The sequence below is a fragment of the Sorghum bicolor genome, chromosome 4 (assembly GCF_000003195.3).
Source record: "Sorghum bicolor cultivar BTx623 chromosome 4, Sorghum_bicolor_NCBIv3, whole genome shotgun sequence".
Taxonomy (NCBI): domain Eukaryota; kingdom Viridiplantae; phylum Streptophyta; class Magnoliopsida; order Poales; family Poaceae; genus Sorghum; species Sorghum bicolor.
In genome coordinates this window covers 55656869-55676296 of record NC_012873.2, presented here as the reverse complement: position 1 = coordinate 55676296, position 19428 = coordinate 55656869, and the positions used below count along the sequence as shown (strand labels likewise).

At 46.6% G+C, this 19428-nt stretch overlaps 3 protein-coding genes across 6 annotated transcripts; 2 read left to right on the top strand and 1 right to left on the bottom strand.

Moving 5' to 3' along the window:
- LOC8072149 (transcription factor GTE8) lies at positions 1503–6853 on the top strand. 3 transcript variants are annotated; one of them, XM_002454087.2, is made up of 10 exons: positions 1503–1828; positions 2120–3404; positions 3490–3627; positions 4145–4212; positions 5072–5141; positions 5229–5288; positions 5389–5501; positions 5585–5627; positions 5723–5844; positions 5928–6853. In XM_002454087.2, the coding sequence occupies exons 2-10, from the start codon at positions 2147–2149 to the stop codon at positions 6189–6191; spliced, it is 2136 nt and encodes a 711-aa protein (XP_002454132.1). In that variant the 5' UTR covers positions 1503–1828; positions 2120–2146; the 3' UTR covers positions 6192–6853. The 3 variants fall into 3 exon arrangements, with proteins under 3 accessions (XP_002454132.1, XP_021314437.1, XP_021314438.1); XM_021458762.1 differs by having other exon boundaries at positions 2073–3404; XM_021458763.1 differs by lacking the exon at positions 1503–1828 and adding an exon at positions 1839–1967 and having other exon boundaries at positions 2073–3404.
- LOC8056490 (ankyrin repeat domain-containing protein 50) lies at positions 8029–12226 on the bottom strand. 2 transcript variants are annotated; one of them, XM_002452358.2, is made up of 3 exons: positions 11858–12226; positions 10783–11639; positions 8029–9627 (listed from the first exon to the last, which is right to left on the bottom strand). In XM_002452358.2, exons 2-3 carry the CDS (start codon positions 11512–11514, stop codon positions 8230–8232), a joined length of 2130 nt encoding a protein of 709 aa, XP_002452403.1. In that variant the 5' UTR covers positions 11515–11639; positions 11858–12226; the 3' UTR covers positions 8029–8229. The 2 variants fall into 2 exon arrangements, with proteins under 2 accessions (XP_002452403.1, XP_021315935.1); XM_021460260.1 differs by having other exon boundaries at positions 10783–11636.
- LOC8070617 (probable histone H2A variant 1) lies at positions 17116–18258 on the top strand. Its single transcript, XM_002454086.2, has 2 exons — positions 17116–17364; positions 17712–18258. Exons 1-2 carry the CDS (start codon positions 17245–17247, stop codon positions 18006–18008), a joined length of 417 nt encoding a protein of 138 aa, XP_002454131.1. The 5' UTR covers positions 17116–17244; the 3' UTR covers positions 18009–18258.

Genomic DNA, 19428 nt, shown 5'->3' with positions numbered 1-19428 from the left:
TATTGAAATACCAAGTTGTTGGAGATGCTCTTACGCTCATCATCCTCTTTTCCTTGAATCAAATGTGTCCTCGTCTTTGATGTCTATATGCTGCACAAAATTAGATAGAGAGCCAAATTGCACAAGAGATTTAGGTCCCGAGATCCTAGTAGCTCTGGCTCCCACTGCCATGTTCATTGTTGTAGCGCCAGTGTTCATTGGATTTCACTCTCTTCCTTCTCTCTCTGCCAAAACGACAAAAAAGTATTTTTACATCAAAAATCTTAAACTGTTTCTAAATCACCATAACCACTTTTATACTTCAAGTTCTCTCTTGTACATTTGTATTTGGAACTTTATCCTACTTCTTACTCTTTCTCATATCCTTATATCTTCGATTGGCGCGATCGATACACAGGTATATATCCTTATTTGGAGTTGCTGGAGAGCAGTTTTTTTCAATCTTGCTAAAAAATCTAGATTGAGAATGGTTTTGGAACTCTTTTAGATGCTCTTAGAAGCCAAACTATACTAGAATCAATATTAGGCCAAATCATTTACAAATAGGTGGTATACATGCTAAATAGTAAATTTTATGTATAGCTATAAAAAAATGTTAACACCACTTTACATTTTATAAATACCCCAACATAAAATCCTTAATTTTGCCATTGCGTTTAGTTTTGGTACTTTACATTAGGAGTTACAACTGCAGCTGAAGCAAGCTCTCCACAGAAGTCTGAATCATAAGATTTTTTTTATTATTTTGAGCAGAAGTTGAATTATAAGACGAATAATAATATAAAGAGTCGTAGGCTACAACATGCCATGTGTGTATTTTAGGGCAGAGGTGCGGAACTCTAGATCACAAATACGGCCCAATAAAGCCCAACTCCTCACCGTACGGGCTAGTTTTTGTTACGGATTGAAAACTTAGAAGTCCGGAAATAAAAAGTTTTGGCCCATAGAAAATCTGGGCCTATCACTACTGCTACAGAAGCTACGAGACCCGGCCCAACGCCAACCCCGTTACTAGCTTCAAGATGTACCTGGACCCGAAATCCAACCCGTTACGTGCTCCCTCCCGACACCTCAGCGGGGGACCCACCCTTGGCACGCACCTGCTTCCACGCGTCACGTATCCTTCCTCACCAAGTCACTCCGCGCCCAAACCGTACCCAGATCCCGCGTGCTCGACAAAAGACGGCCGCTTCCAACGCGTACTCGTCTCTGCCATACACACCATCCATGACATGTGGACCCTGTTCACATCTCTGACCCACCAGTCATTGATCCATTGGCCGACAACCCCGCGTCCGCCTGGAAACTGTCTCGAAGAAAGTCAAAGCGCCCCCCGCCTCCACGTCACGTCGTGCCCCACCCGTTCACCGCTGGCCCACTCGCCGATCTGTTGCCTGGTCCGTCCGATCCCCGCCAGCCGACGGCCCGGATCCGGCTTGCACCGCCTCGGCGCCCAGCCTAGGCCTATAAATACGCACCCCGACCGCGCTCGCCACCCTGCGCGTCACAGTCGCATCGCTTCTACTCCTAGTTCGGGTCTCACCTCTCGTGCGCAAAGCAGTAGCGGGTTCGGGTTCGGTCGCCTGGAGAAGGAAAAAAAAAAGGATAAGCAAGCTGCAGCACGGAGACGACTCGACTCGAGCGGCGAAGGCGAAAAATAAAAAAAAGAGGATAAGGCGAGGCGCGACCGGGCGGCCACCGCGCGCTCCCAGATCCGTCCCGCTCCCGAGCGGATCCAGCTCCCCGGCGAGCCCGCGCGTGGACGCCGTTGCCTCGCTCCCGGATCCCGACCGTGGGGTTGCAGCTGCTTCAGATCCAGCGTTACCAGGTCCGGCCTCGCACCCCCCTTTTGTTTCGAATTTGGGACTAGCTTCGGATTTTTGGGGTTTCTTCGATTGGTGCGGGGAGGTGTCTGATTCGGGCCCGAATTGGAGGATTTGATGGCTGTGCTGTTGGATTCGTGCGAGGTTGGTGGTTCGTGTTGGGGTTAAGGTTCCCATTTTGGATTAGGGTTTTGGAGAGGATGTTGTGAATTGTTGTCTTTACATGCTATTTTTCTGTTGCCTGTGTAGCTTGAATTTGGTGCGTGCCACTGAAAATGGTTGTAAATGCTGTACAGATCTGTGACCCGCTGGCGCCTGGGCACATGACACCGACGGTCTTAATGGAGTTTGGGCAGCACAGGCCAATAAAACGGGGGTATGAGGAAATGGCTTTCAGGGGCGTGGCGGCAGCCACATCCCGTGGTTACACAGAGACTGTTGGCGAGTCGGAAGTCGCAGCTGGTAGTCCTGTTCGTGTCGATTCGGAGGACTCTTGGGCACCAAAGCGCAAGTGCATCAGCCTGAACAGCGATGGCTTTGATGTGAAGCGGGAGATCTTTGTGCCGTCTAAGATGTCGTCATCTGAACGGCGGTATCTTCGGAAGAGATTCCGGGCAGAGCTTGATTCTGTGCGGGATCTCCTCAAGAAACCAGAGTTTGCAGCCCCCGTTCCTCTCAGTCGGGCACCTGCCTTGTCATCCTCAGCTGCCCCTCGAGCCAAGAAGCCACAGAAGTCTCAGCGTGGTGTGACCAATGTTATCCGTGGTGCAAAGGGACGTTTCTTGCCTACAAAACCTCGACCTGAACCTACTACGGTGTTATCTGAAGCTGCAGTGTTTAAGCAGTGTGAAGCTATTTTGAAGAAGCTTATGACTCAGAAATATAGTCATATATTCAATGTTCCAGTTGATGTAGACAAGCTGCAAATTCCTGATTATTTTGATATTGTCAAGACCCCAATGGATCTTGGAACTGTCCAGAAGAAGCTTGAATCTGGCTCATACACAAGTCCATCAGATTTTGCTGCTGATGTCAGGCTGACCTTTAACAATGCTATGGCTTATAATCCCAAGGGGCATGCTGTGCATGACATGGCCATCCAGCTGAACAAGATGTTTGAGAGTCGATGGAGGCCAATTGAGAAGAAGCTGGCTTCTGCTGCCACTGAGAAACATGTTGAGGTTGACAGGGCTGACTCGAAGAGGAGGAAGACACCTCCTGTGGACCGCAGTGATGTGTCAACGGAAGGTGTACGGCAGACAGAGCCTGAAAAACCAAAGATGACAGCTGAAGAGAGAGAAGCCTTTGGGAACTCCTTGGCTTCTATATCTGATGAGTTACCTCCCCACATCTTTGAACTGCTGCAACAATGCATCGACAGCAATACAGATATGCCTGGTGATGGAGAGATAGAGATTGACATCCAAGCTGTCAGTGATGACATGCTATTTGAGCTGAAGAAACATGTCGACAAGTATTTGCAAGAGAGAGAGCAGAGCCAGCAGGTGAAATCTGAGCCTTCTGAGAATGAAGCTGTGAATGTATCTGGCCTTAGCCACTCATCTACAAATCCTTGCAAAGGTTTATTTTCTTCTAGCTCGAAATTTCCAATAGATTTAAATTACACGCCTTCTGTGCAGTAGTCAATTTTTGGTTTGCATTGCAGGTGGTGAGCCTATCGAGGAGGATGTGGATATCTGTGGCAATGCCTCCCCTATCATGTTAGACAAAGATGCACAAATCAGGAGTAGCAAGTGCGGTAGTCCAAGTAGTTCCAGCAGCGACTCTGAATCATCTTCTAGCGGTCTGTGTCTCATGGTGTTTATCTGCATTTGTTTCTATAATAATTATAGACATTCTTGTGTAAAGAAAGTGCTGCTTTTCTTCCCAGTTTTGTATTGTAAATTCTTTGAGAACATGGATATTATCTCTTCACGTCCTTTTGTTGGTATCATATTTCTATATTAGTTGAACTCTGGGGTCTGGGCAATTGACTTACAAATTTGGCAAGGAACTAAAAGTAGAGGAGCAAACATGGTACTCTATAAATGCCACGAATATCATGTTTTCCATTTTAGTAATTGTTTAGCATGATCTTGTAGATATTTGAGTTGGGCGTTAAATTTCAATGAAGTTGATGCAGGTCATCAATGCTACATAACTCCTACTATAGTTTCTAGCAGACTAAACTGTAGTAAGCTCATCCGAACTATTGATTGCTTGTGTATTATACATAACCTTAATAGTATAATTCTCCTGAAACTTTTCCTGTTTTTAGATGTTGAAAGTCCAACATGTTTACAATGTTGTCGGTAATGCAGATTCCGACTCTGGCAGTGACTCTGAAAGTGAATCAGAAAAAGTTGGCAGCCCTGGAAAGCTTGCGAAGGTACTAAGTGTTTTAGTATTGTGTGCTTCAGAAATAATACAAACCTGTAAATTTTATTTTTGTATTAGTGAATGGATTATGGGCTATTTGCTGCCAAGTGCTTTCTAGTTGAAATATATTACTCCATCCAGTTATAATTACGAATAAGTGTTGTTTGTAGGGGTTGTCCAAATAAACAACCTGAACAGTTACAAATTACTTTTTGCCTTGAATTTGGATTTGGATGTCTAAAATGATCTGAGCATGAGTAGATTTGTCTTGAAATATTGTAACATTAAAGTGCCATTTTGCTATATTTAATGTTACTCAAAGTTGTGCTTTGTAGACTATCGATTTCCAAAGTATCACTTTTGTTTGTATCATTCTGGTGAGTGTATTGACCAGTCTCATGTATGCAGACCTGTCATACTTACCTCAGTCTTCAAATACTTGACACCCATTACCAAAATATCATAATGCCCTTTTGTTCTATTATTAGTGGGCACAAGTATTTGCAAACGTTCCATCCTGAAACCAGGAAATACCTTTCTAATTATTCTAATGCCTACTAGCTCCCGTAGTTGCTTGGGAGGGTGACTATCCTGTGCTGCTGTCCCTGAAAGATTTGTGGTCTTTAGCAAATAGCTTAGTTATGATGTGTAACAAGTTACCTCTTGCCTTAATGCAGCCATTGTCTGATAATGCCCTATTCTGCAAAACTGTACTAAATTTTTCTTGGCAATCTGATGTTTGTGTTGTTCAGTATTCTGGTCACCTTCAACCTCTATATTGTGGTGTAATTTTCTTGTGGCAACAATGTGGATTCCCTTCCAATTTAGTTGACTGATCTGTACTGAATAATTGTTGTTCCAAAATTTAGGGGACTAAGAAACCTGACCAGCTGGTGGAGCAAGAAAAGAGTGATGTTATTAGCCCAGCCGATGCCAACCGTATGGCTTACTTCCAATCTTTATTTAGTTACGTTACAAACTATATTTGCATAATCTCTAATAGTCGGCTAACTGGTTAAACTACAGGTCCTGCTGATATTGTGGGACTCCATGGGGAGGACAGTGAGTCAAAACCTGCACCAGGGGGTAAGCATGAATTTGTAGGCTGGTACGTATGAGGCCGTTGACCGGTCTCAGTGCACTAAGCTGATCGGATCGTCTGATCCTTTCCCAATGAAACATTTAGGGGAAAACTCAAAACCCGATTCACAAGTCTCACCGGACAGGCTATTGCGTGCCGCCCTTTTGAGGAGCCGTTATGCTGATGTGATTGTCAAAGCTCGCGGCATTCTTAGTCAGGTATAGGACTTTGTTCTGTTTAGTCTCCATTGATTCTATATATGAGGTCATAATGTGACTCATTCCTGGCCTTCTGAGCTCAGGGTGGAGACAAACAGGAGGAACTGGAAAAGCTCCAGAAGGAAGGTAAAAAGTGTGCCCTCACCTGTCTTGTTCGCTGCTAGTTGCTCTCTCTCTCTCTCTCTCACTAGGGTGTTTTCTCCTTATTTGTGGATATGCAGAGAAAGCACGTTTGTTGGCTGAGGGTAATGCAGCCATGGAGGCTCGTAGAGCCGAAGCTGAAGCGGAAGCTAAGCGTAAACGGGATTTTGAGAGGGAGAAGGCTCGTCAGGCCCTACAAGAGGCAAGTGTAGACCTCAACCACCAGCAGTAGCTGTTTCTCTTTTTTTTTGTTGCTATATAAGAAAATATACATCCTCTATGCAGATGGAGAGAACTGTAGAAATTAATGATAACCTCCATATCAAGGATTTGGAAATGCTTGGGACAGCCACAACAGAACATATTGTAAGCTCTGTTGATGAGACTAGTCCAGAGCGCTCTCAAGATGGCATGGCCGGCTATCATCCAGGATCTGTCAATCCTTTGGAGCAACTTGGACTGTTCATAAAGGCCGATGATGAGGAAGATGATGAAGAACCGAGCAGTGTTCCCAGCATTAAAGAACCAGAGGAAGGAGAGATCAACTGATGGTGCTGTGTTTTGCCATGCCCTGTCAAGGGCTAGAGGCTGGTGCCAAACTAGTGATCCAACAAAGTGATCGCCTCTTGTGGGCCATCATGTGTGGCACAATGGCTGGACAGCAGCGCGTGTTGGATGCTCAATTGGTTCTGAACTGGTGGTGAAAGCCCTCCTCCATATTGCTGCTACTGGTTTGTTAAAATATGCTTGGGAAGGATGAAGGTAATCTTTGCATGATTGGTAAATGAGTGGTCATTTGCTTCGAGGAGGCGCACAGGAGGTCGAGTTGGTCAAATGAACGTATTGATGTGCCTAGAGGATGTTTTTTCAGCCACCGTTCCAAAACGGCTTGAATGATGCCACCGAACTAGTGGAGTTCAAATTGCTCATTATTTGCTGCAACCTCCATTTCAAGCCGGTTTGCTCAGCGGCTCATATAGCCTGTTTTCTCATCTTTTTCTCTGTTTTAGATTGTGTAGCAGTTGGGCTAGTTGCTTCCTGCTGTAAATCCGAATTTTGATGTAGTGAAGGAAGTGCTAGCTGTTTGTTGAGCACGAGCGAAAAGAACTGCTCTTGCTCAGCATTTACAAGAGAAATTGTTTTGCAGATGCACGTCCAGTCTTCTCTGTAATTACCATTTCTTGCGCAATCAGTGTCTTCCGTGTGACATTTGTTCATCAGTGTTTTGAAGCGGCACCTTCCATCGAAGGGACGCCTCAATTAGTGTTAGTAATTAGCAGTTAGTCCTTTCGACGCTACTCTTAGTGAACAGTCGTGTTAGGGCACTCACAATGCAAGACTCTATCACAGAGTCCAAAACAATTAATTACATATTATTTATAGTATTTTGCTGATGTGGCAGCATATTTATTGAAGAAAGAAGTAGAAAAAAATAAGACTCCAAGTCTTATTTAGACTCCAAGTCCATATTATTCGAGGTAATAAATAACTTTAGACTCTATGATAGAGTCTGTATTGTGAGTGCTCTCAGGGCCCTCACAGTGAGTCTAAAGTTATTTATTACCTCGAACAATGTGGACTTGGATAAGACTTGGAGTCTTATTTTTTCTACCTCTTTCTTTAAATAAATACGGTGCCACATCAGCAAAATACCATAAATAATATGTAATTAATTGTCTTGGACTCTGTGATAGAGTCTTGCATTGAGAGTGCCCTCACAACAATCAGGGCCTTTTTAGTTCCATCAAAATTTAAAAAGTTTTTAAGATTCTCTGTCACATCGAATCTTGCGGCACATGCATCAAGTATTAAATATTGACGAAAATAAAAATTAATTATACAGTTTTCTTATAAATCACGAGACGAATTTTTTTATTTTATTTAATCTCTAATTAAATAATATTGGGCATAAATAAATGAAAGTTCTACCGTAGCCAAATCAAAAAAATTTCTCATCTCAACAAAGTCGCAGGACGCCAGTGCTCTGATTGAATCAACGTGCAAGTGAGAAATGGCATCACCTTTTCGAGTTTAGTTATTTAGTTCATCTCGAAATCTAAAAAGTTTTCAAGATTCTCCATCACATCGAATCTTACGGCACATGTATGAAGCATTAAATATAGACGAAAACAAAAACTATTACACAGTTTGTCTGTAAATCGCGAGACAAATCTTTTGATCCTAGTTAGTTCATGATTGGACAATATTTGTTAAATAAAAACGAAAGTGCTACAGTAGCGAAATTCGAAATTTTTTCGGAACTAAACAAGGCCTTAATCTCTAGGTTGGGTTGTTGACCTGTCCGTCGCAGTTGGTAGGCTGTAAAATTCGAGGACGTGATTCATCAACGGTGATTCGTTGAAGAATGTACGATCTGACACTGAAGTTTAGAAACAAGACTATGAATTCGTCAACGTCACAGTTAACACAAGCACAAATTCATTGGATTACCAGTTCACCCCTGGTTATGCAAGGCAGCATGCACAACAAGAAAACAAGCACGCATAGCTGCACGCGAGATACCAAACCAATCACACCACGCCGTGAATCCTATGATACAATACACGCTGTGGCATTATGCCGTCAGTCAGGACACCCTCAGGCACTGCTGCTTGAACATCTTGCTCGTCTGCTGCCCGCTCGCCGAGTCCTCCACGGTCAGTCCCTGTGCGCCAAAGCAGATGTTGATCAGCCTCCCGTTGCCGCACCCGTGCTTCCGGGCCGCGCTCTCCGCTGTCCCGGTGCCACAACCGTCGTCCATGGACGAGTTGGAGCACGAGGGGTCCTCCGTGGTGTCGTCACTGTCCAGGACGATGTCCTTCAGCTTGCCGACGGACGGCGTCACCATGGAGATCTCGTCGTCGAGGCAGATGTCCTTCAGCTTCGCCAGCGGCTGAGGTGTGGATGATATGGAGGACCTCCGAAGCATGTCCGTTGGCGACCCGGACCGCACGGTAGCCGGCGCCAGCTGTGGCATGGCCTCCATGATGCCATGTATGAGCTTTGTGTTGAGCTTCTTCTTGGTGGACGAGGAGCTTGGGGTGGAGCTCTTCACCGCTAGGGTCCGCTTGCCGTTGAGCGCCGTTGTCTTGGTAAATTTCTGCCTTAGTGGAGCAGGGGTCTCAGCCTCGTGTTGGCTCAGCTTCTTGATCGAGTCCAGCGGGCTGCTGTCCTCTGATTTCTTGGGTGTCTTGTGGCGAGGCCACCTCAGCATCATCTTGAGACGGTCTTTGGCCCGGCTCGCAGAGCTCAGCCTCTTCTCTGATGATCCATGGTTTTCGGCGCAATCTGCATCTGCATGAGTAGGGTCATCCTTCCCATTGCTGGAGCACGAGCTTGGCCTTAGAGACTCCACTGCCCCCATACCCGAGAACAAGAATATCTCTGCATCTGATACCTTGAAAGTGGTACCGGGACTGCTTGCAATCCCACCCTGCATCTTAATCTGAGAAGCAATGGCTGATCGGGTTCTCAGAATGCTGGAATTCAAGACCCCTCCGGCAGAAACTATCTGCCTGATGAGCCGGTCGGATGTTGCTGAACGCAGCTGCTGTTTTAGCAATGCCAGCGCAGTCATGCCGTTCGCGTCTTCAGCATTCAGGTCGATTGACGGGGCAGTCATCAATAGCTCAACCAGATCTGGGTGTGCGCAGCCAACCACAGCCAGGTGGAGGGCTGTAAGGCCTGCATCGTTTCTCAGATTGATGATCTTCTGGATATCTGCAGTTCTTTCGCGTATGAGGTATCTCATCAGCTCCAATTGGCGGTCAAGCCGTCGGAATCCTGGGGTCCTGAATCCTGTAACTGCCGAATGGAGAAATGTGTCACCAGCATTGTTGACAGCTGACAAGGTTGATGGAGATGCAGCAACCAACACTTCCACAACAGGTTGGTGCCCTCGATAGGCTGCTACATGCAGTGCTGTGTTCCCGTGATTATCTGTCAAATTGATGATGTCGAAAGAGGCCAGAAGGTACTTGACGACCTGCATAAGGTATGTTTAGAAGATGAGGTGTAAAATAGGAAACTTCTACTTTCCAATTCATTTGGGCCTTGTTTAGTTTCCAAAAAAGTTTGCAAAATTTTTCAGATTCTCCGTCACATCGAATCTTTAGACGCATGCATGGAGTACTAAATATAGATAAAAATAAAAACTAATTGCACAGTTTGGTCGAAATTGACGAGACGAATCTTTTGAGCCTAGTTAGTCCATGATTGGATAATTTTTGTCAAATACAAACGAAAATGCTACAGTGTCGATTTTGCAAAAAATTTTGGAACTAAACAAGGCCTTGGTACAACTGAAAGTAGCAAAAAGATGGTTGCATAGCAACATCAAGAAACAGTAACAAAGTTGTCTGCCTATCAACAACAGGAAGTGGATAGAAAGTTTGGCTGCATAGCATCACCAAGAAGTTTGTGGATCTTCTGGTGAATATTTTTGAGCTAAACTGGAACAGCAGAAAGTATATTCACTTTGTTCTAAGTTATTGGAAAGGGACATATTGATTGGAAAGAAAGCTAGCTTTTATGTCTAACTAAACTTCCTACACATTATGACCATGAACTGTACGAGTTGATAACTCTCAGTAAATGAAATAGAAAAGTCTGGCCAACAAGTATATAGTGACACCCCAGCTTATACTATTATGCAGGATTACGATAACAGAGATTGAAATCACTCAAGGAACATTCTCCATCTGGAAGTTATATTACTGTCACATTAATAAACTATAAAACTTGTTGATGCTCCTGTATTAGTAGAATTGTGTCTGTTCACTAAAGAAAACTTTAAGGAATTGCTGAAATAACAAAGTGATTTTAGGTGACGCTCAGCATTTCTAGATGAACAATTTCTTTTCCAATATCAACTACAGTTTTTAATGAAATGCAACCTCTGTAGCCTGTACGCAGATCCTTGCTAAACTGAGCATTAACATGAAGAACCAGAAGCAAATCAGAATCCGAAAAGCATGTAAACATCTTAAAGAAGAGTCCTTGATCCACATAATACTGCATTTGCACATACATACTACTGATAATAATCATTGGCACAAGGATCCCGGCTTACAGCAAGAACAGCTAATAAAGCATTTGCAGAAGATGTGATGCAAGCAATAGCAAATGTGGATGGCCTCACCTGCAGCTGGCCTCTCCCAGCGGCCGCATGCAGCACGGTGGATCCACGGATGTCGAGATACGTCGATACGCTGGACGGCCCCTCCTCGAGCAGCTCTCTGAGCATCTCCACGCTCCCGCCTCTCGCCGCAGCGTGGACGGCCCGGCTCATCATCTCAAGCCGGAACATGGAGCCACGCCCAGCACCGCCTTGGCCGTTCCGGCAATCCGTCGAGCACCTCGGCGACATGGCGTGGTCGAGCAGCAGCCTGAACACGTCGGCGCTCCGGCCCCTGGCCGCCGCGTAGAACATGTCCGTGACGCCGTACTCGCCCTCGCCGAACACGAGCAGCGGGTCCCTCTCCAGCAGCTCCCGCACGAACGCCGCGTCCCCGGCGGACGCTGCCGTGTAGAGCACCCACCCGCCGTACCCGGCCCGGAGCAGCGTGTTCTCCCCTCCGGCGCGGTGGTGGTTCGGGTTCCTGCACTCGCACTCCAGCAGCAGGCTCCGCGCGACGGACGCGCGGTTCCTGGCGGCGTCGGCGAAGCGGGCGTCGTCGTCCCACAGCGCCTCGAGGCGGCGGATCCGGCGGAGGGAGGTGAGCTTGATGAGCAGGTTGGGGTCGAGGTGCAGCAGCTGGCGGACGATGTCGTAGTGGCCGTCGGCCGCCGCCCAGTCTATCGGCGACGCGTACCACCACTGGTCGCCCGTGCTCTCCCACCGCAGCGGGAAGTAGCAGCAGGTCTGCTCCATCGCGGAAGAACCTCGGGGAGATCCAGCAGCAGTGGGCTGCCGGGCTGCCGCTGCACTTGGAGTGAGCTGTGGTCAGCTACTCACATGGCATGTGATGCACAGAACAACGCCGTGCCAAAGAACTGCTGCAAGGTGGAAGGAGGAGAAGAGAATGTGTGCATCAGCACTCGGCAAGCCAAGCCACCATGTGACAAGAAATGAGTTATTTATTGCTTTATTGTTGGACTAGAACAGCTATGCAAAGCATTTGTAAAATGTAGATTGAACTTACGCACATGGAGATTAAAAGATTAAAAGCAGGCGAGGGAAGAACAGGACTGCAACTCCGAAGACAATACAATACCTGATGCAAAACAAGTTGGTGTGCGCCGCTCAACTGCTCAGGAACAAGAAACCAAACCACTGCAGTGCCTGCAAATGCAAAGCTCGGCCTCATCAGGGCCCGGGATTAGGCCACCGAGGTGGGTTCAAGAGGTACTGCTGGTAGTCTGGTACTAGTAGGCAGCAGCGTGGTGCAAAGGTGCCATGTCGTTATGGATGAGAGAGAGAGAGGACAGAGGAGGAGGGTCCAGGTCCATGCACAGTAGTGTGAAAGTCAGTGATACAGCCGTCCAGCCAGAGTGGTCCTATTTGCAAAAGAAAGCGAGACAGATAATTGAGCATCAGTGCAGCCTTTGCAACAGAATCATGAGGCCCAGAGAGAGAGAGAGAGAGAGAGATAGAGAGAGAGAGATGGGGACAGCCGTGGTTTATGCATGGAGGCATGGAGGGGAGGGGGAGGCAGGCGAGGAGCACAGGAAGGTTGGTTTGGGGTTGGCAATGATGCAAATGCGTGGTAGCACAGTACCAGTAGTAGTTTACCGTCCTGTGGAGTTTGGTGGGGGAGCTTTCTTGGGGCAGCTCTGGATGCCATGCCTGCAGATGATGGCCTCAGCCTTGAAAGGTGTTCTCTGAATTCTAATCCGTGTCTGTATCCAGCATCATGGTTTCTACGTAGGGAATCTACAGCTTGAAAATTCGTAAACCGGTGGTGGTCAGAGCTAGTGTTGGCGCAGTTGATGGCCGTAGGCTGCTGCACTACTAAACATACCCGCTTCACTGATGCAGGTTCCAGTGGTTTGGTTCAGCATGTACTAACGCTGGACACGGACAATGAGACGACAACTTGTCAAGATTTCACATGACATCGCTGATGAGATGGGGTAACCTTTGCAGTTCGCCCGTTGAATCAATCCCCTTCAAACAGCTTTTCATCCAGCTTGGCTAAACTTTGCAGCGTTTCTCGACACATCATTATCATGCGCATTTACTCTTGTAACGAAATGAAATCGTTTGATGAGAATGTATGTATATCTAGTGTACCTACCCTGTCTGCACAAGTGCTTGAATCCGAAGCAACCTCTCTCTCGGATCTGCATCTGCCGATCGACGGTTCGACGCCGAGCCGGTTTATGATTGACTTGATTTATTCATGAACAGCACAAGCACTTTAGTTTGCCCATCTCTTATGCTAACTCGGACGACGTTGATGTTCCAACGACAGCGAGTAAAGTGGAGAGACTCTTGAATTGATGCTGCTCTCCATGGACCGATCGATCCGTGTCCACATGCGTGCATATGCCTAATGCCTGGCCTGCTACCCAACTGGCCTCCACGCCCTTCATTGATCTTGAACATGCATGCATCGTGTATGTGTATTGTATGTGCCTATCCGTAAGCCATCAGCGAATTGATGCCAGCAAGGTGGCGTGCTCGATCTTCTGGCACGTACGTACGAGCAGGATGGCGTATATCGTACGCGAATTATTTTGATTTTTACGATGAGACAGTATATATGATCAGCAAATGATTTTGAGTACTTCCTCTCACATGCCAGTATCCTACTGCCCGTCGCAATGCGACGCCGTGCAAATGAAATGGTTTGTTTGGATTAGCCTTGGGTGATGCGAAGCGGACAGAGGCCGCCTTTGCTCTGCCTGACCCGGACCCTGAATAATTGCTGGACGGAGGAGCCCAAGAGGAGAAGCTTTCTCCTGGTCCGGCCGGACCCCATCTCGGAGACAGCTCATCGGTGACGGCGAGGGCCACGGTCACCTGTTCCTCTGTTCCTGCCGCGAAACACCGAGGACTTGTTTACTTCCACGCCAAAATGCAATTTTTTTTTTAAAATTTCTCATCACATCGAATCTTTAAACGTATGCATAGAGTATTAAATATAAACAAAAATAAAAACTAATTACACAATTTGGTTAAAATTTGCGAGACGAATCTTTTAAACCTAGTTAGTCCATAACTAAACAATAATTATCACAAACAAACAAAAGTGCTACAGTGTCGTGAAAATTTTCCTTTCACGAACTAAACATGTAAACACGGCCCGAGGCTCGGTGACCGAGCGGTGTGGGTGGGAGAGTTCGCCTAGGGCAATTCCCTCTCATTATTAATTGAGGTCTTGTTTAGTGCACCAAAAAAAAACAAAAAATTTTCAAGATTCTTCATCAAATTTTATGGTACATGTATGAAGCATTAAATATAGATGAAAATAAAAACTAATTACATAGTTTATCTGTAAATTGTGAGATAAATCTATTAAGTCTAGTTAGTCTATGATTGGATAATAATTGCCAAATAAAAAAGAAAATGCTACAGTACCAAAAACCAAAAAGTTTTCGAAACTAAACAAGACCTGATCAATTAAATGGTCACATATTTTGACGGCACTAAGAGAAGGGAAGGTTAAATTATGGCAGATAAATTTTCTATGAAAAATAGAACAAACTCATTATCTAATGGTAAATAACGAATTCTCTCTTCTAGTTAATACTTATTGTACTATGTATTTGTGCCTACAAACAGCCCGACGACAACGAGTAGGTGGGCAACCTAGTTGTAGATGTAATTTTACCAGCATTTCTTATTGAAACTGTGCACATCATCTTGTGTCCCTAGTGAATCTCCTTGTGTATCCCTCCAATAGAACGGAAAGAGGCAACTATGCCAACTGCAAAAGCAAACGGTACAACATTGCATATTGTTCGACAAGTAAACATAAATGTAATACACAAACCTTAATCGATAGCTATTGTGCAATGGTATTATAGAGAACCCACACTGCATTGTTTCAGCTTTCAATTTATAACGTCTCAAGCAACAAGAACATTCTAAAATGATCAGAAGTTCTGGACAATTTTAGGCAAATTGACCGTGACGGCTAGACCAAATCCTATCAACTTAGCGGTTTTTTATATAGACTTTTACTTACTCTGAAGACAAGACATGAAAACAGAAAAAAAAAAAACATATGCTATGGTATGCGTAGCTTCATTCCAAGTTGATGATAACTGTTCAAAAGAGTAGCCATAATCTAAAAAGGACCACCAAATTGAAACTCATATAAAAGTTGTTGGGACGTTATTTGGGGCTACATTGTCCACAAGAGGGTATGGGACTCAAGCCCCCTTCGCTCCACATTGCCCCTGTCCACGTCTGGTTCGTTTGGCTAATAAGCCATGACACCATTGGCTGATTTGTTATGAAAGAAAAAAACTATTGAATGACTAACAAATTCAGCTGATAAGTTCAAGCGAATAATACCTAAGAATTTCTTTAAAGAAAAGCACAAGCTCCACATTGCCCTTGTCCCACTAAGAATTGCCCTTGTTAGGATCTTTCTATTTGATTTTACATTTATTGCTAGATGAAAAGAAGTGGAAGTGGGACCTGCACTTGCAACCCACCTTAGCATTCAAGTGACCAATTGAGGCACAAATTCTTATTGTCACTCTGACCTTGGTGTAGCCAAACTACCAATGCCAAAACACAACTTCGCTTATGACAATAGGCCTTGTTTAGTTCCAAAGTTTTCTACAAAATCGTCACTGTAACATTTTCGTTTGTATTTTATTTGTCCAATCATAAACTAATTAAGCTCAAAAGATTCGTCTCCCAAAGTACAGACAAAATGTATAATTAGTTATTATTTTATCTGTATTTATTGCTTTATGCATGCACCGCAAAATTCGATGTGACGGGGAATCTGATTTTTTTTTTTGTAATTTTTTTTTTGGAAGTAAACAAGGCCTATTAGGTGAAGGTGGATTTGTGGCTTTCTTCAAGGGGTTCAATTAGATTCAATGATATTAGTATCTTAGGTAAACAACTACAGAGTTCAATTATATTTGTGCCAAACGAAGCCTCATTGATCTGAAACACGCATCGTGTATCAGTGTATGTGCCTACACTAATCACTAATCGTGCCTATCCGACCGTAAGCCATGATTGAATTTGATGCCAACAAAGGTGGCATGCTCGATCTTGTGGCACGTACGTACGAGCAGGATGGCGCATAACATATACGTGCTTGTACGAATGATGTTTACGAGGAGACAGTGTGATCTGCAGCTGATTTTAAGTGCTCGCACATGCCACTGCCCGTTTGTAATGCGACTCTCCGTGCAAATGTAATGCGACCCCTTTGCTCTGCCTGCATAATTGCTCGAGCTCCACGGAGGAGCCGAGCCGAGGAAGAGAAGCCTCAATCGGACAATCGGACGGGCAAGGCTGGCTGGCCCCTGGCCGGTGGCCGGCCTCAGGGTTCTCAGGCCCTTCCTCTCGATCGTCTCCGTGCGAGGAGAGCAGCAGGTCTAGCGCGTTCGCCGTCGGCGTCGGGCTCGGGCACGGCAGGGGCAGCAGGGTGGTGGTGGGTGCCCTCGTGCTCCCCAGCTCGATCGGCACGTTGCTTTGCCCAAAAGTTGCCCGATGACCCGATTATCCCACGGTCTCACCAGTCACCACACCAACCGCCCCGCCGCCGCCGCCGCCACGTGAGGGTGAGGGTCCGTCCGGATCGCGTCGCCATAACCATGGATAACCCACAAAAACAGCGTCCGTTTCTTACTTTCCTCTGCAGCAATCGACGATAAACGACGCCCCAACCCAACGTGCGCATCGGCTGGCAAACCTTGTCAAATGCAGCATCATGGTTGGAGATGGAGTAGCGACTGTTCCGATAAGAGGAGTCGCTAACACAGAGGATCTTGGTGCCCCTTCAGCACCGTCCATTTGATCAACTGTTGCTTTATAGTAGGAGGACGTGTACGCAAATAAACCAGCAGGCAGCTGTGCAAGCAAGTGTTCGCTGGCATTCCACTTCTCATAATAACTATTTGTATAGTAACTTTATAAATTTTATTATCCAATTTGAAATGGTCATCCATTCCCTCTCTCAGCAGTGTTTTTTTTTATATAAAAAAAATCGGAGCAGTGAAACTGAAACCTACTCCTACGTCTGGGCAGCCCGCAGGCCACAGCCCACAGCACGCCCGCCGGGTTCCATACCAGCAGCGAGCTCGAGGCACCTAAGAGGCTGTCTGCCAGGCCAACGAATGGGCCAGATATGGCCAGCCTCACACAGCCCGAAAATTAGCAAAACGCCAAGGCCCAGCCCAGATCGCCCTCGTCCCATCCATTCCCACCCGCCGCCGAAATTTTCACGCTCGGCAAGCCGCGAAAACGCGGAGCGCGCGCGCGCCCTCGGGACTCGGCGCCCACCGGATTCAAACGCCAAACCCCAAAAATTTCCCTGCGTGGCGCGTTTAAAGACACACTGAACAGGGGACGGGAGAAAATCTCCAAACGCAGCAAAGCCCCCCGCGTCTCCGGCCCTCCTCCACCTCGCCGCGCGCAGCAACGAGCCTCCAGCTCCACTCCACCCTAGGGTTTTCGGCGGCGATGGCGGGCAAGGGAGGGAAGGGTCTGCTGGCCGCCAAGACGACGGCGGCCAAGAGCACCGACAAGGATAAGGACAGGAAGAAGGCCCCCGTGTCCCGTTCCTCCCGCGCCGGCCTCCAGGTACCTTCCCCGTCCCCCTACTCGCTGCGAGCCTGGCAGCATGCCTCCCGCTCGCGCCGCGCCGCCGCCGAAGCCGCGAGCCCGCCTCGCGCTCGCGCCTTCCGCCGCCGCCGCCGCCGCCTCGCTCTCGCGCTCGCGCTAGGGTTAGATTTTGGAGCACATCTGCGGGACTGTGTGTCTGAGAGGGAGGAGGCCGTGCGGTGCGGGAGTGACGAGTGAAAAAAACCGACATTTCGGTGAAAAAGTGCCCGACCAGACCAGATCTGGGGATTCTTTCTTCGAATTTCAGAATTTCAGCTCAATCTGTACACCTCCCGCGGATGCTAACTGGCGCTTCGTGTTTGCAGTTCCCGGTGGGCCGCATCCACCGCCAGCTCAAGTCGCGTGCCTCCGCGCACGGCCGCGTCGGCGCCACCGCCGCTGTCTACTCCGCCGCCATCCTCGAGTACCTCACCGCCGAGGTCCTCGAGCTAGCCGGCAACGCCAGCAAGGACCTCAAGGTGAAGCGTATCACCCCGCGCCACCTGCAGCTCGCCATCCGCGGGGACGAGGAGCTTGACACCCTCATCAAGGGCACCATCGCTGGCGGTGGTGTCATTCCACACATCCACAAGTCGCTCATCAACAAGACCGCCAAGGAGTGAAGGAGGGCACCCCCCGTGCTGCTGCTTCCGCCTGACTACAGTCCATCTAGTTGTGTACTTGTGCTATGTTAATTTAAGTGTCTGTTGTCACAGTCGGTGTAAGCTCATCGTGTTTACCTGTACTTCTATGCTGTTAATTTAAGTTTTCTTCTGCTGGACATGTTCTTGTTCCTGGGAGCATTCATGTGAAATTCTCTTGTGCCTATGCTTAAGTTTCTGAAGTTCTAAATTCTAGTGGTTAAATTGTTCAGTGTGCAGTTTTATTTGGCCTTGTTTGGAGCAGCTTCTCGTCCAGCTACTTGTGAAAATAAAGCCTGAACCAAAACCAAAATGCAAACTTATGGTGGACTTATTTGTGCCTTGTTTGTCATGGCTCCAAATGGCTTAAGCTCCATGCTACACTGTGCTGATAAGTTGGAGCTGGTGAAGCAAAAAAAAAAAGTTGCTGTATCGGTTCCAAGCAAATTTTGAGGGTAGAGGGGAAAACAGTTCCTCATTAGCTTTACCAAATAGAGCCTTGGTAATTCCCCATCAGTAGGCACGAGGAACTTTGCGCCTTGCCCACAGCACCCTTGCAAGTCACCTCTAGGTGCCAGCTACCTCCACTAGTCGTCCTCTTCGCGAGTGAGTAGCATTGCGCGAGCTCTGTCAGTAAGTAGCCACCATTGGGCATGAGCTCCATCTAATCCATGGAAGCCGCCATGGGAGGTCAAGAAAAGTCAAAATGGCAAATGATGAGCTTCTCCGTTACTGTGTACAGTCCGAGAAAAGCTGGCTATCCCTAGAATTTAAGTTGTTCCAAACATGGACTTTTTGTCATATTTGTAAACTTTGATGGCAGGTTGTGTTAGAGTGAGGTCGTTCATTGGAAAGGCGTCCACAGATGTGTTCGACAATGACAATGTTTGTTTGCATTGGTGCTCAAGTGGCGGCTCGTTGTCCTCGTGTGGGAAGTTTGCTTGGGTGGGTCTCCGGTGTCGATAGCTTGACTTAGCTACGTTATCTGAGAAATGATACAGTTATATCTTTATAGGGTGAACTATCCAATTTGTTGTTATGCCAAACCACAGTTGCAGTTTCTTCAGTATTCAGAGCTAAGCTCATCATGATTTGAGATTGAGCTTCTACAGTGATTGTTCCAGCTTTTGGTTAAGATAAGAAGACATCTAAATTTTTCAGTTCATTACTTATCTGTTCTGCCATATCTTCAACAGTTCATCATGATTACTTCATAAAATGTTGTAGGCAGCTCCAACATAAATGTTTCATCATTGATGTTATTGCTTTCATACATTGCCTTTCAAGTTGCTAATTAGTAAAGAATTAATTGGTCATGTAGCCCAGATATCCACAATCTTTGGTGGTCAGAAAGTGATCTTTCAAAAGTTCAGGACGGAGCAAAACAAGCCATGGGCATATG